This window comes from Loxodonta africana, chromosome 4 (genome assembly GCF_030014295.1).
Source record: "Loxodonta africana isolate mLoxAfr1 chromosome 4, mLoxAfr1.hap2, whole genome shotgun sequence".
Taxonomy (NCBI): Eukaryota; Metazoa; Chordata; class Mammalia; order Proboscidea; family Elephantidae; genus Loxodonta; species Loxodonta africana.
In genome coordinates, this window is record NC_087345.1 from 23,348,313 (window position 1) to 23,364,355 (window position 16,043).

The 16,043-nt window shown below is 43.2% G+C and overlaps 1 protein-coding gene across 7 annotated transcripts in view; it reads right to left on the minus strand.

The window, feature by feature from the left end:
• The window catches only part of RIC8B (RIC8 guanine nucleotide exchange factor B), a 137,016-nt gene extending 129,841 nt beyond the window's left edge, over window positions 1-7,175 (minus strand). For 6 of the 7 annotated variants that reach the window (XR_002783682.2, XR_010321704.1, XR_002783674.2 and 3 more), the window contains exon 1: window positions 6,995-7,174. Coding sequence is in view for 3 of the 7 variants with exons in the window: in XM_023539165.2 (XP_023394933.1) it covers window positions 6,995-7,078 (84 nt within the window). In the remaining 4 variants the exon portion in view is untranslated. Of the gene's footprint in view, window positions 1-6,994 lie in introns of all 7 variants that reach the window. The other variant, XM_023539157.2, reaches the window with a different exon arrangement.
• Between the last annotated feature and the right edge of the window lie 8,868 nt (window positions 7,176-16,043).

The following is a 16,043-nucleotide window of genomic DNA, read 5'->3' on the forward strand; positions in this document are numbered from 1 at the left end:
AGAGAAGGATTGGCAGAGCAGCAGCTCTAAATGTGAAAAACGGTAAGAGGGAAGAGTTAGCGGTAAGAGAGAAGGGCCATTTGAGGAAAACCTAAAGGAGGTTGGTTGCCAGGAACAAGGTATGCAAAACAGTTAAAATGGACGGAGTCAGGTAGTAAGGGCTTAGATTTAAAATTTTATACCTGACCTGGCAGATGGGTGGCTGGCAAGAGAGGAAGGCTCTGAGGGAGGCGTGGACAGTAGAGAATTTTAGAAGAAAATTTTGAGCAGTAGCTCACAGGGCAGATCAAAAACGACAGCAAGATGGAGGACATAAAGCCCTGTGAGGAATGGGCATGAATAATCCAGGTGTGATACTGCTGGTGGCAGCATAAATTAACACAATTAACACAAGCCTTAAAAAGGAAAGTGACTCGGCAACACATATTAGAAGCCATAAAAATATTCATATCCTTTGACCCAGAACGCCTACTCCTAGGAAGTTATACTAATGAAATCATCCAGACGGAAAGAAAAATTATATATGTAAGCATATTCTCTGCAGTGTTATCTAATGTGGAAAAAAAAGAGAGAGACAACTTGAGTATCCAACAACGAGAGACGGATGAAATCAACAGGTGTGCATCCGCCTCACAGAATATTATACAGCAATTTTTAAAAATGATGGTTATGAAGCTCTGTAGCAACATGGAAAATTACTTGTGATGGCATTAAGTGGGAAAATAGGAAAACTTCAAATTATATGTCTATGAGGATAGTAACTACGTAAATACATGAATGCATAAGAACAAAGATTTGAGTGTTAAAATGCAAAAGTAAAAGCAACTGTATAAGCAGTGGTGAAATTTCTGGTGATTTCTTTTTAAAACTTATTGATTTTTTTAAATAATAAAGAACCTTAATTTTAAAATAAAGGATAAAGAATAAATGAATGACTGAAGAACAGATGAACAAGTCATAAATCTGAGGGCTATAACTGAGGAAGTATTAAAAGATAAAAAAGCACCAGACATCAGACTAAGATTGTAAACTAAAATTTAATAAAGATCTAATGCTGTTGTTGTTAGGTGCTGTCGCGTCGGTTCTGATTCACAGCGACCCTATGTACAACAGAACAAAATGCTGCCCGGTCTTCCACCATCAAATAAATATTTGCACAGAGAAACCAGGGATGTTTAATTTTTGCCATTATATGTGAAATATTAATCCTATAAATCATCTGGAATAAGGTATCTAGCTGCCAGTATATTGGTTTTCCCTATGCTTTTTGGCACTTACAGTGAGTGGATAGGAAAACAAAAGGATAGGGGGGAAAAAGTTTTCTGGAAAAACACTCATTAAATTAAATATCTTCTAAACAGTTCCTATGTAGAATGATCTTTTAAGGTGATAATTTAGAAGAATACCAAGGACTGATTTTTCTGTTACTTTTTAAATGCAAGGCTGATCCTGTCATAAAACCAGAACACTAAAAAAAAAAAAAAAAAGACTTTCAAAAACCCTGTCTCTTAACTGGCATATGGGCTTAATTTAATTAGAAAATATATTGGTATGTGAGGCAATACAAACTGAATTTTGAATGTGCCAATCTATTCAGAAACTCAGCCCTCTAAGGCTGTTGGATCCAAAAGATGCTGGCTCCTATAAGGCTGGCTTCTTTTATCCAACTTTGATCTTTGATTATATCTCATCTATTTTGTACCCCCAAATGTTACTCTCCTCTTTCCAAGCCTGGAAGTGGGAACGGATGTTTGGACAGCAGCTAGCATTTCTGGCTGTAAGCGCCTTTCTAGAACTGTTAACTAACAGTCAACCACCTCGCGCCTCTGTGTTTCATTTCCAGATGAACAGGAACAACAAGTGAAATACAAACTGAAGTGTAAAACCATTGCTCAATTTAGGGACCATGTAAGCTAGGAACAACAGCTCAGTGACACACAGGGACTCATTAGGAAGACTGCCCACTGTAGGGTTTATACGCTACCAAAAGGCTCTAAAAAGCTCACATTCTGGAAGTCAGACAGCCTTGAGTTTGAATCCCTCAGCGTCTCCTTATCTTTACAGCACCTTGCACATAGTCGGTGTTCAATAAATGGTCACTGTTATTATTCATGGCCTTTTTATTATGTAGCATCTGGCCAAACATCAACCTATTAAAGAACTAGCAGTTATTTCATAGATTTCCAATCCAAAAATACATTCAGATAGTACTGGTACACGGGAATGAATCTAATTGGGGTGATGTGTGTATGTGTGTGCGTGTGTGTGCTGTGTTTTACAAACTGAGGTTACTTCTAGAACTAAACACCAATAACCAAGATTATATAAATCAATCTGGAAGTAAGAACAAGGTACAACAAAGGAGCAGCCCCCTAACATGCTCCTATGCAAAACCTGCAGTGTGAACTCAGGGTCAGAATTCAACCTCCATCAAAGTGGAAAAGTCCTCTTATTTAGTCCAAGATATTTATATAACCCTATTTTTTTTTTTATTCAAATATGGTGGCTTTATTTCTAGAACTGTCCCAGTATTAGGCCTCTATCAATCAGGCACACAAAGACCTCAATGGTATGAGCAGTTTTCCTCTTCTAGGAAGACTACCCCTGGATACCTACATATTTGCCTGTCTTACATGCTTTCTACCTTTCAGTTGGCCATAAACTCGCCATACTTTCAAAATGGAATCCTGCTCGAGTTTGTTACGGCCACCAATCCATCTCTCTGATTATCATCAGAGTGGATGACTCCAGATCTGTTTCTCCATCTATTAAAGGAGGCCGTTGGACCCACTTATTTTTGAGCGTCCTTCTAGTCTAAATATGCTGTGTGCACCTTGGGGCCCTTGACTACTATTTGTTGTTGATAATCCTGATAATGACGACAACCAATCTCCCTAAGTCTGTTATCAGAACAGACTGTGGAGGAGGAGGAGCTTGGACAGTCCATAATTAATAGCCCGATCTATAACTGGAGTGGAGGTGATTAGAGCCCAACAGTTGCCAAAGGATATAGTGCACTCCTCCAAAAAAAACTTCCTCTTTTGTGTTCAAAGACACAGAATAGACAAGGGAAAGGCTCCATGTCCCTGCAAAAAGAGCCCTGGATATGGAATCTGAAGATAGGTCTGCCACTTTTTAGCTATGTGCCCTTGAGCACACAGATAGTCACTTTCTTCTTCTGACACTCAATTTCCTATTAAAAAAAAAAAAAAATGAGAATACTTTCGTCTCTCATAAGCTATAATATAAAAGGATTATATGTGATGATATATGTGAAGATGTTTAGAAACATGGCACCTAGCAGGGATTCAATAAATGTTAACAGGTAAACTGAGGAGTGAAAACGAACAACCGCTCCCCCATTTTTTTTTTTAATACTTCTCTATGCTGAGGCAACTTGCATTACACCCTTGGGAAACAGACATGTTTCTTTCTTTCCAGGATAGTTCTTCCCTCTTCCCAAGATAACAACAGTCAGTGGATGAAGCAAGAAGGCTTGGAAATGAGTCTCCGAAGAACTACAAAAATGAGTTGTTACCTAGGGCCAGACAGGTAAATGGTGCTCCAAATACACATGCTACAAGATATCTGGCTACCCACCAGGAAGTGCAAGAGTCAAGGAAAAGAACAGAATATATTCCTGAATTTTCATATTTGGGCTATGTCAATTCAGTGTCAAGTTTAATTCCTGCCTTAAAAAACACTAATGGTTATATGGTGCTTCCTCAGTACCAGGCACTGCTCTTGGTACTTTACAAATATAACTTGATGGAGGCCTGACAACAATCTTTTGATGTAGGTACTATTGTTATTCCCGTTTGGCAGGTGAGAAAACTTAAGGCACAACAAAGTTAACCTGCCCAAGATCACACAGGTTGTAAGTGGAGGACTGAGTCCAGACAAGCTCCTCCAGAGCCTACGCCACACTATCTCTGGAGTTTCTTGATCATTATAATTGTAACATACTCAGCGAGTGCCTCCTAAATCCACTGTGCTCAGTTTTTAAGTTTATCTCACAATAACAAGAGAACGGTGATATTATGCCTATTTTATAAAGAAACGGAGACTCAGAGGCTTAAAATAACCTATCCACAGTCATGAAGCTAACAAACAGCAGAGCTGGAATTTAAACCAAGGTTTATCTGACCCCACCTTCTTCCTACTGTACCTGACTGTCTCCTTTCAAGGACTGGCTTTATCAGAGAGTAAGAGCACAACGAATGCCCCCAACCAACAACACTCAATCCCTCTTTCTCTCTACATCCCTCATTTCCCTTCGTAGACTTTCAGTGCCCCGGTCACCAGCTGCTGTTGAATCGACCCCAACTCAGGGCGGCCCCATGTGTGTCAAAGCAGAATTGTTCTTCACAGGGTTTTCAATGGCTGGTTTTCTCAGTAGTAGATCACCAGGTCTTTCTTCCAGTGCGCCTCTGGGTGGACTTGAACTTCCAAGCTTTTGGTTAGCAGCCAGGTGTGTTAACTCTTAATGCTCCGTAGTCACCTCTTATTCCAAACAGCATTTCTCAAACCCACTCTTCCAGATGAGGAAACTGAAGCACAGGCTTCTTTTTCAGGGTTTCAGACTCCATATGCAGTGGAGCAGGGCAATTTAATTTCGCCTCCTCATTCTATTGCCTGACCACCACCTCATAGTTCCCCTATTCGTCTGCCCCAAAGTCTCTCTCCTTGAAGGGCAAAGCCCCACTGTAACATAAGCAAAGCTATTTTCTTTGTACTCTGTCACTACTATAATCAGAATTAAACATAGTGAGCTCTCTTCTTTCTAAAGGAGATAACTAACCCAATTCACTATCGACTCGAGCATTCTCATGCTCGGCTCACAAAAGTGCAAGCGTTTGGGAAATCCTCTCAAGTACTTCAGGCCCATAAACCATAAGCAAAAGGCAAAACAACTTAAAAACATTCCCACTGTGAAAAGGAGGAGTTGGACATGGCCACGGACTTAGGCTCTGACAGCACTTGGGCAGGAGTGGTAAGTGGAAACCAACTTACAGGGAGATCAAGGATAGGAAGAGAAAAATCGGAGGGAGTAAATCTGGAGTTCAAATGAGTTTAGCCACAAAGGGAAGAAAAAGTATTGAAGGAGGTAATAAGGTCCAAAAAAAACCCCAAAACCCATAGCCACCGAGTCAATTCTGACTCATAGCGACCATACAGGACAGAACAGAACTGCCCCACAGTTTCTTAGGAGCGCCTGGTAGATTCAAACTGCCGACCTTTTGGTTAGCAGCTGTAGCACTTAACTACTGTGCCACCAGGGTTTCCCGATACGGTCCAGTCAGAAGTTTTTCCTCCTCCTTCTCCTATAAAAGAAAGTTCCTATTTATTGCTGGGTATCTGACATATAGTTAAGTACTAATAAACATTAGTTGATTCAACACAATAGCCAAGTTTTCTGTTGTATTTTTTTTCTTGAAAAACATGATTTATAGCTGCCTCACATCTTTTGTGAAAAGCAATAATAAATCATGTTAAATGATTATAGCCTCCACAATATACAGATATGAACAGGTACAAATAGAAGCTAAGATATGAATAGGATAGAACCCATGTATCCCTGCAAAGAAAGCAGCATATACTGTAGAAAAAGCACTGGATTTGGAGTCAACCTAGATTCAAAACTCGGCCCCATCTGTAGATGGCTGTGTGGACTTGGGACTCTATTACGATTCCCAATTTCATCATTTGTGAAACGGGGAATACTGCCACTCTCCTCACACAGCTGTTGGGAAGATTAAATTGGAATGAAAGCTCTTCATGAATATTGTCTGGTTTTTTTATTCCTGCATCTTCTCCACCAAAAGCAGAAATGGCCTACTCTGGGAGCTCACTAATACAAAGTGTATGAAAGTGCAGTGGTAGGCATATAGTCATCAGTAGGAGGAGAGATTATGATGGAGGCAAATGAAAGGAAGAAAGATGTTACATCTAGAGCGTGACTTGGAGTTGGGTGTGCTTTCACAGAAGAGAGTATTCAGTTATCCTTAAAGTATTCTTTGAACTGAAGAATAAAGATGCCGCACGCTACCTTTTCAAGTGAGCATGTAAAATTCCTGGAGAAAAAAATAATGGAGAGCTAGCGGTTCTTGGAGAGAGATTCAGAGAAGCTCAGAGAAGCGATTGGGTTCTATAACAAGACACCTTTTTACCACAGAGTTGTAAAATGGAAAGAACAAAAGAATAGTTAGGGTTTCAAGACACAGGGATGGAATCCTGGCTCACACGTATGACCTTGGGCAAGTTGCTTAACAGATCTAGAGTCTCAGTTGCAAAATGTAGATAATACCTCATAAGGATTGCTGTCAAGATTAAATGAGATAATGAAAAGGAAAGCTATTAATGCGATACAAGTAACAAGTATTATTAACAGATTCTCCACCCACTTAAAACATAGTTACGTCCATGACCTTGGGCGTGATTTCAGTTCTTTGCGCCTCGGTTTCCTCATCTATAAAATGGGAAGGATGATACCATCTACCCTATAATCACTCTGAGGATCAAATGAGACACCACGCTAGAAAAACTGTACAGCGCTATAGGTATATAAAGAACTGCCATCGTTGATGATAAGTTTTTTGCTTGTCAAGAGCCGTGTTTATGCAGAGAAGCACGTCTATTCATACTATACAGGTGAGAAAGCCTCGCATGCATTTGTGCATCCAAGTGTGGGGCACAGGGCACAGACGCACATCTAAGGATTCCGGGGGTGTGACTTGCACGCTTGGAGGGAGGACTGTAGGACAGGCTGCTGGGCCAGAATCAGGGGAGTGGGCACTGGAGTGGGGGCAGGGGGACGCAAGATGCAAGGATCCGAAAGGCTGGGGGCACGAACACGCATGCCCAAGCCGGAAACGTTTTCGGGGGAGAGCAATGCGCATCCCCGGAATGATGGGGGTGGGGAGGGATGCGATGTGCAAGCCCGGAGGGCGGCCCGGGGGTGTGATACCGCACGCCCGGGGCCAGGGCTCTTTACCTTGTCGCTGTAATCCCTCAGGACCCGCTCGATAGCCCCCGCCTCGCCGGCCCGGACGATGTAGAGGGCGCGCTCCTCATCCATGGCCGCAGGTGCGGGGGAGCAGCGGCCCCTCTGCGCGCCCAAGCCGCTGCCTCCAGGTAAACGTCTCGCGCCCCCGCTCGCTCGCTCCTTCCCAGCTTCCTTCCTTCCCTCCTTCCCTCCCTCCCTCTTGCCTCCAACCCGCCAGCCTCCGCCCGGGCAGGCCCGACGTCACCGCCCCTCAACTTTCACCCCGCGACGTCACCGCTCCCCCAGCAACCGGCGCCTCGCGGCCGCCCCCGACAAGGCCCAGGACTCGAGGGAGGCCTGGCGAACGGCCTGAGGCGGGGTTAGGCCCGAGGCGCTGTTTGCTCTCCTGCCTTTCCCCGCCTCGGAGAAGAATCCAGCCTCTTAATTGGGATTTCACAGACAGAAATGTTGTCTCCCGACCCTCCTCTATGAATCATTCTCGGCGGACGAGAGCGACTGGGCTCTTCGCCGCCTATCTATGAGCCAGCGGCTCTATAGACTACAATTCCCCGCCTGCAATGGGGGCCATCCCATTCTTCCACCTAATTTACTGGAGTGTCGAATGGCATGCCGGGATTAGTAGTCATCCAGCGGGAAAGACGTCCCTCCAAGGGCATGCTGGGAACTGTGGTCCTGCGAGGGCCGGAAACGGGAGTCTGCGGCCGCCTGAGGGCAGCGGCGGAGAGACCGTTACAGGGAGGGTCTAAGGTCGGCTCTGCCTCGTTTTTGTTCCTTAACGATGCTGGTTGTCCTGCCCCAGCCTTGGCTGCTTGGGCTGGTTGACCGTCGCGGAAACTGGCACCTCTTGGTGGGAACCGTCAAGCACCGGTTCAATTCCCTCTTTTCTCATTTAGCGGTTTCGGTTTCTATGAAATTCTTTTTCTTCCTCCCTTCTTTGCGGTCAGATTATGTATACGGGTACAGTAATGAGGGAAGTTGCAGACAGTTTATCTGGATAAAAGGAAACACGGGGATTTTTGCCTTAATAATAATCGCTGTCCATTTATCGCGTGCCAACGGGACTCCAGACTCCGTGTTAGGTAGTTTCCATTTATAGCCTCTAATTCTCACACACAGACTTTTGTGGAACCGAAGGGAACCTGACTCGGATGGGTTAGGTAATTTGTCCAAAGTCACATAGCCAGTAAATGGAGAAGTCGGGATTTGAACCCAGGATATTCTACAAAGGCAGCTGGCTGCTCTACAACCACCAGTAAAACTAATAATAACTGATAGTAGTAATCAAGATGATGATAGAGGCTCAACGTTCTAGGCACTCTGTTACGTATTTTACCTGTAGTATCTCGGTTTCTCCCAAACTCATTTAAACATTGGAGAATTTATGCTGTGCCAGGGACAGTTCCACAGAATGTGAGTACAGTACATCCAAAACAAAGGGCCCTCACTAAGCTTCTGTTGTAGTGAGCAAACCTACGAGGAAGGCATTAAACTCATTTTAAGGTGAGGAAACTAAGCCTTGGAGAGGTTAAGAGATGTATTTGTCAAGATTGCGGAGTTTGGAAGCTGAATTTAAACTCGGAGCCTGTGCTCTTTCTGCTCACCAAGATACATGTTAGGGAATGGCTGAATTCTTCAAGCTGATTTCCAGTTTTGCACCCCAAGCAGCCTTTACCAGAAACCATCTTTGACGCCTCCCCAGTCCACCTCTTATTCTTGAGCTGTATTGAAGAACTAGAGAGGGCAAAGATTTATTCATCTAATAATTACTGAGTTTCTGCCATGTGTCAGATATTGTGGTAGACACGGGGGATTTAGAGATAACGACAAACATGGAACCTCAGTTCATGGAGCTTTTGGTCTTTCTGTGGGTTATACATTTCATGCGACAATTTTTTTTTTTTTTAGCATATTTATTGAGCCGGGAATTAGGGTAGGTGCTGTGTCTGTAATAAATTAAGTCAGATTTTAATCCCTCTCTTGAAAAAACACACTTCTTAAGAAGGTTATGGAATAGGAAGCCACATTCCTTACGTAATGGTGGTTGTTGTTAGGTGCCATCAAGTCGGTTCCGACTCATAATGACCCTATGCACAACAGAATGAAACACTGCCCGGTCCTGAATGGTAGCATCTTGCAATTCGTTTTTAACAGTTTACAAAACATTTTAATATACATTACTTCAATAGATCATTGAGGAAGGTATTGGACCCACTTTATAGATAAGAAAACTGAAGCTCAGGTGAGTTAAGTAACATGACTGGGACTCAAACTCAGAGCTACAACAGAACAAAGTATTTGGCTGCCTATTCTGTGTCCAGTTCTGTGTCCAGTGCTTTTTGAGTATCCATATATTTATTTTTGGCGCAAGGGCTCCCAGAGAGGATATTAACAAGTATAAAATACCTCAGTAGAGACTGTTTCTTTTAAAAAGGGTCTTACGCGTGTTGTGCTAGAAGTGTCTATTTACCAGAAATAGGCTATGTTTTTAAACTACAATTCTGTACTTCTAACAAAGAGATTTAAAAATGTGAAACCACCACCCAGGTCAAGATATACTACATTTACAGCAACCCAGGAGACTTGCTCCTGCCTCCTGTTTAGTCAGTACTCACAAGTAGGTACTGTTCAACTTCCATTGCTCTAAGTTAGTTCTGCCTATTCTAAAGCATCTCGAAAATGGAAGCCCATAGTGTTTCTATTTGGGGAGGTTAATAGCTAACATCAGTAAGCTTTGCTTGAACTCTAAAGAGTAGACAGAAAGGTTAGGGGCCAGTGAGTTTATGTTAATGGGGGAGGAACAGTTTGGAAAAGGAGGGTGAGAATGGTTGTACAACTTGAAGAATGTAATCAATGTCACTAAAGTGCACAAGGAGAAATTGTTGAATTGGTGTATGTTCTGCTGTGTGTATCCTCAACAACAACAAAAAATAAATTATTTAAAAAAAATGTGAAACCACATGAATTAATGTGTTGGGAAATTGTACCTTAGTAATTTTAATTAAGCGTTAATATTCTGATTTTATAGATCAAAAGGATCTTTGACTCTAACTCAAGTCATCTTTTGACCACTGACGAGACTCTGGTCCCAAAAAAACTAAGTGACTTGTCCAAAGTCAATAGTTAAAAGCAGAGTCTGGGACTAGAGCCTAGACTAGCTAAACCTGGGCCACTGCATCACTGTACCTCCCCGAATGTTCAGTTACGTGAAACTTACAGTGACTAGAGCCTCTAGTCCAGCATTGTATCCAGTTCTTGTTGATTCTTGGGTGGCATGGTACCAAGGAACGAGGTTTTACAGCCTGGGTAATCAAAACAACAAATATTTATTCACAAACCATTGCTCTGAGAGATAGTAATATAATTCCATACGTATATATGGATACTGCTTTACAATTCTCAGAATACTTCCACACAGATTATGACTGAATCCTTACAATAGCTGAAAAATGCAAGGTCAATAGGACAGTCATTATCTTCATTTTTACAGAGAAAAGGGAAGTTCAGGGTGTTGATTGGCTTACGCATAAGCAATAAGTCTGCTAGTAAGTGGTATAATCAAGGGCTAGAGGTGCTGTGGGCTCTGATAGCATAAAATATTGTGGACTTTCAGGTTAGGGCCAATGAAAAAGGCTGCAAATAGATACTAGTCATTTATTTTTGGACTTTGATATAGCCTGCTGTGGCATTTCCTCTTACCGTGTCAGTGGGCTAGTTGGAGTGTGCCAAATTGAAGTTCTTTTAAGAACACCTGGTGCTAACTGCTTTTAAAATCCAAATCTTCCAAATGTGATACTTTTCATACATTTTCTTTGGAAGAAAGCAGACATTTAAAAACTAAACAACTCTTCCGCGTAGTTGCTATAGCTCAAGGATTGGAGTCCAGACAACTCTACTAATTTATGATTTGGCCTGTCACCTGGCCACCATTACCCTACTGTGTGAAGCCTTCCTAAGCACATTGCCCTCAGCTATAAATTAAGGGATTGATCCGGATATTTTCTCAGTTCTAAAATTTTGTGATTTTAAGAACAACAATAAAACCACATTTGTATGTGTTCATCATTTAGAAAAATCTATCAATAAGCAGACCAGTCCCCGGAGAAGGACATTGTGCTTGGTAAAGCAGAGGGTCAGCAAAAAAGAGGAAGACGCTCAACGAGATGGATTGACACAGTGGCTGCAACAGTGGGCTCAAACATAGCCACAGTTGTGAGGACGGCACAGGACCGGGCAGTGTTTCATTCTGTTGTACGTCGGGTTGCTATGAGTCGGAACCGACTTCATGGCACCTAACAACAGTAATAAGTGGGGTTGTGCAAATCAGTATGTGGTCTTGGGTAATTGAAAAATCTTTCTCTTCACACTACTAACGCTTCTGGTAAGTGCACCCAAATTAAATGTTGATTTATTGCATTTACTCAAACTTGTCTGTATAGTAATTGTGTCTGGGGCACTTAAAATTTTTCATTGCTTGGGTGATCATTAGCAATGTAATGGAAATAGCGTTTGAGATTTTCTCAGGTTCCATGTGTAGGAAAGTGGTCAGAAGGGGTATTAGAGGCAAGGATAATGAGGGCATGAAAAAGGGGATTTCTGTCAGTGGGATAAGGAAGAGTTAAATCTGAGAGGTGTTTCATAATCAGTGACAACTCTATAACCAGCCAATCAGACTTGACATTCCTGAAAACATTACCTTGCAGTTCCGTAGGACAAAAAGTTAAAATAGAACCGAGAGACAGGAGAACTTCTGTTGTGGTCAGCTTCAGATCCTTGTGCATATTATTTTATCTCTGGATCTCATATATAAAATTAGAATTGTACTAGAGGACTTCAAAGCTTTTTTTAAAATGCTTAAAAAATATTACTTCATCCAGCCTTTCATCACCTTTCTGAGGTTCCTCAGTAATATTCCCAGCACTGCAGTTGCGAAAATTGAGTCCGTGCTGTTAGTCCTTGGCAAATGTACCTATAGTTGTTTAATATTGATTGACCATCCACAGTGGGGCTCTCAAATTATGCACACGAAATGGGCTCTACCCTTGAGGAGTTTTTATTTATCCAAGAGTTGGAATGTGGGTCAGACCCATTTGCATCTCACTGGTTTGGAATCCCATCCAAACAACACCTCTTGGGAAAACCCAGCGCTTTGGGTAGCAGTGCTGTAATGTGGCGAAAGAACCTGGACTGGGAATTGGAAACCCTGGTTTTTAGTCCCAGCTCACGGTGTGAGTCTCAAAAGCTGATCGTTTGTTAAATTCCTGAAAACCCCACTGGCAACCGATTTTTTCTGTCTGACAAGAGAAAACCTAAAAGCCGGAAGATTCTAGTTTGAATCTTAACTCTACTTCTGGGTGTTCAGGGATAAGTCTCTTGCCCTCTTTGAAACTTGATTTTCTCAACTATAATGAGCATAATACCTGCATTGCAGGAGGACATGAGGGTTAAAAGAGATGGCTTTCCAAGCGGCCAGCACAGCAGGCCTGGCGCGTTAGTTGAACTAGAATGAAAAATGCAAACTCTCTCCCCAAGGTGTTGTGAAGATTCAGAGATGAAGGTCATGTTGCTTTTTTCTATTGATGCACAAATATCATAAATGTGGTGGTTATTGTTGTTACTGTTGTTTTTTAACAACAGGAAAGTAATTACAACACACTGCTTTGGTCTTTAAGCCTTGGAGTTGGTGATTGTAACATCTTTAACACTGACATGCTATACAACAGTTTGGGGATAGTGACTGTCATACATGTAGATACATGTACACACACACGCATTCACGTGTCAGAGAAAATGTGTTCTCATAACCCTGCTTCTCTCCACTTCCTTTTTAAATCTTCAATGCAGTAATGCACTAATTTACTTACCAACATTTGATTAAACGCTTAAGATTCAACCCTAGGAGGAGGTAGCAGTGGACAAAGGATTATTGTTATTCATCATCAACACATTTTAGTCTTCCCCTCGAGTTGCCTATGAAGGATTAGTATTTCCCTGAAAGGAGGAGGACAGAATAAATTGTGTGTATCACCAAAGAACTGCCAGCTCCTTTCAGCTGGGGGCACATACCGGGAGCTTTTCATATTAGTCAGCTTTATCTCAACTTTTGGGCAGTGCCTACATCTGAATTTCATGGGCTTCAGGGTCAGTCAAAACAGAATTGTAGGGTTGTTGAGGTCAGAGGCCACCGCTGTCAAAGGGTAGTGACCTTAACAGCAAGCGGTAGCCAGTCCACCCCCCCCCAAGTGACTTCATTCTAGTAAATGCTTGGCTCACTGCACCTCCCCCGCAGAGCTTTTTTTCAACCTAGTAATAAAAATCCTCCTGTGACCTGGTTTTTTTTTTTTTTTTTTGACATTATTATTGATTTTCTTTTGTTCCTGTTTCTCTATAGAATGACCGATCTTGGTCCTTGTTGAAGTATTGGTTTGTATGTACCCTGGGAAATGCTGGAAGGAAAGCCAGTAGCGCCGTTATCTTCCAGTGAGTGGAATGCCACCTCGGGGGTAGGGGAGGATCCCATGCCCAGCTTAGAAATTGCCTTTATTTAGCACACGCAGGAATTTCCTAGAACTTGTGAAACTCTCTCCCATCCCAGTAGGCTCTATTGCTACGGTCAAGGTGGATTTAAAACCTGCAAAGCAGCTTAGGAAGTGGGGGATGAGGGTGCGGGGCGGTGGGATGGAAACAGAAATAGGAAGGAGGAAGAGGCTGTGTGCCTTAGTAGAAGGAGCACAGACTCTGGAGTTGAGCAGTTTTGTTTTCAGATCCCAGCTCTGCCACTTACTGTGTCACCTGGGACAGGGCACTAAGCTGCCCAGAGCCTCTTTTCTTCATCTGTAAAACAGAAATGATTATACCACTAACACTGTACGGAGGTTGTGTGACGTGGAGGTGATGACTCTAACGTGCCTGGCACATACCGTTGTGTTGTTAGGTGCCATCAAGTAGGTTTCGACTCGTAGAGACCCCTTGTGACAGAGTCGAACTGCCCCATTGGGTTTTCTAGGCTGTATTCTTTACAGGAGCAGATCTCCACGTCTTTCTCCCGCAGAGCCGCTGGGTGGGTTCGAACCACCAACTTTTCGGTAAGCAGCCAAGTGCTTAACCATTGTGCCACCCAGACCGCTAGCCTGGCCCATAGTAGGCGCAATAGATGGGAGGGAGCCTCTATGGATTAAAATGCAGAACCGGTTCAGAAATGTGCCACATATCACTCAGAAGCATGAGGTGAGAAAAGAGGTTGCCAACTCCGCGTTTAGAGATTGTCTTCTGCCTTGACTACGTTTCAGTTCATAAGAAGACATTTTGCAGTGGACTCTTTCTATAGAGGTGTAGCATGGTGTCAGGACATTTTGGATATTATCCCTGTTATAACAGGGGCAGAGTTTGGCGATCCCTTGAGAATTCACTACCCTAAACCTCTCAGCGGCATTTCTCTGCTATTGGGAAGCTGATAGCAAGTATCAGCACTTGAGCTGATTCTGAAGCTGATTCTCTCACCCCTGCTGTCATGGTCAGACCTCCTTAATTTTCATAATAGTTCTTGAACAGCTGGTTTTAGCTCTGGAGGCATTATGATGACAAAGGGGGGAATCAAACTGGGGAGTCCTATTTCTCCCACCCACCAGCTCTCTTCACCCACACTCTTTTCCTAGCAACGGCTCTTTTCTGAACTCTTGGGACCCACGACTTCCGTCCCACCTACACCAGCAGTAGCAAAATATGGGGGTGAGAGGCCTGGGGGGTGCTGGGGTGCAGGAGGTGGAATGGAGAAAGAGCTTCAGGGAGGAGGCTGATGAAGCACAAAAAAGGTTCTGACCCTCCTTAGAAGAAGAGGAAACCACAAGGACTCGCCTCCTGGCTTGGGCGGCTGCCAAGAAGCTGAAGCAGAGAAGCCCCAGGTTAGAAAGCCAGGCCGTGAAGTGGAGCTGGGCTGAAGGGCAAACTCAATAGTAGATTTAGGGAAAGGTTTATCAGCTAAGGGAAGGTAAGTGTAGCTTATTGCCAGTGCCACTATTTGCACAGGGCATAGTTCTCTGCTGTGGACAGACTGGAACCTTACAAAAAGAAACCTGGATACATATTCAGTCCCTGAATCTTAGAACTTGAAGGTGGAAAGGGTCGTGTTTCTTAACTTTGACTTCATACTAGATTCATCTGGGGATCTTAAAAAAATACTAATGGCCAGGTTACTTTCTAGGTCAGTTATTCATTGTGGGTGGGACCTGTACATCAGTATTTTTAAAAAGTTGACTCGGTAATTCTACTGGGCAGCCAGAGTTGAGACCCACTGAAGGAGTCCAGTTCTGCTTGGAGCAGGAATGCCTTTTCTACAGCATCTTTGGTGGAGCCAGGACTTGACCTCAATTCTCACTTTATGGCCCATAAATTTATCCAACTTTGTTTTTTTTAAGCTTTAGGGGATGACGACTTGCATACTTTAGCTCTTGTCTACCTCGGAATTCTATGCTTCCCCTCTCACTAAATTTCAAAGAGCTTTCCCCCAGGCTTCAGGAGACCAATAGCAGCCCCTTCTCTGTGGCGTCCCTGTGTAATAAAGAGGGTATTTATATCATCGCCTTCCCAGGATTTAATTCTTTTTAAATCTTGCCAGCCTGCCTTTAAGAGGTGCAAGAAGGCAGGACAAACAGCCCCTTTGCTTTTGCTCTCTATCCTTCTCCAGATTTGCTTCCAACATTTTGACCGAACTCATTTTAAAGTGAATTAAGGACAATTCTGAGGAGCGGGGAGAATTGCAAAGGACGACTATCCAGAGTCACGTGAGGGAGGGTGGGGCGAGGTCAGAGGAAGGGGGAGGAACTTGGTGACAGTGGTACAGATCTATGGGCTGAGTTCATGGGCATGAACCTCAGTCACTTTTCGCACCAGCTGGTGGAGCCGTTGCCTTCTATCTTGCGGCTGTCTTCCTGAACCACGGCCCAGCTGCCAGTCCAGTCTTTGTTTTCCCGGAGCTACCCACCTTCCTCACCCAGATCTGCCAGCCCTGGTCATCAGCACACAGACTATAATTTGGAATGTC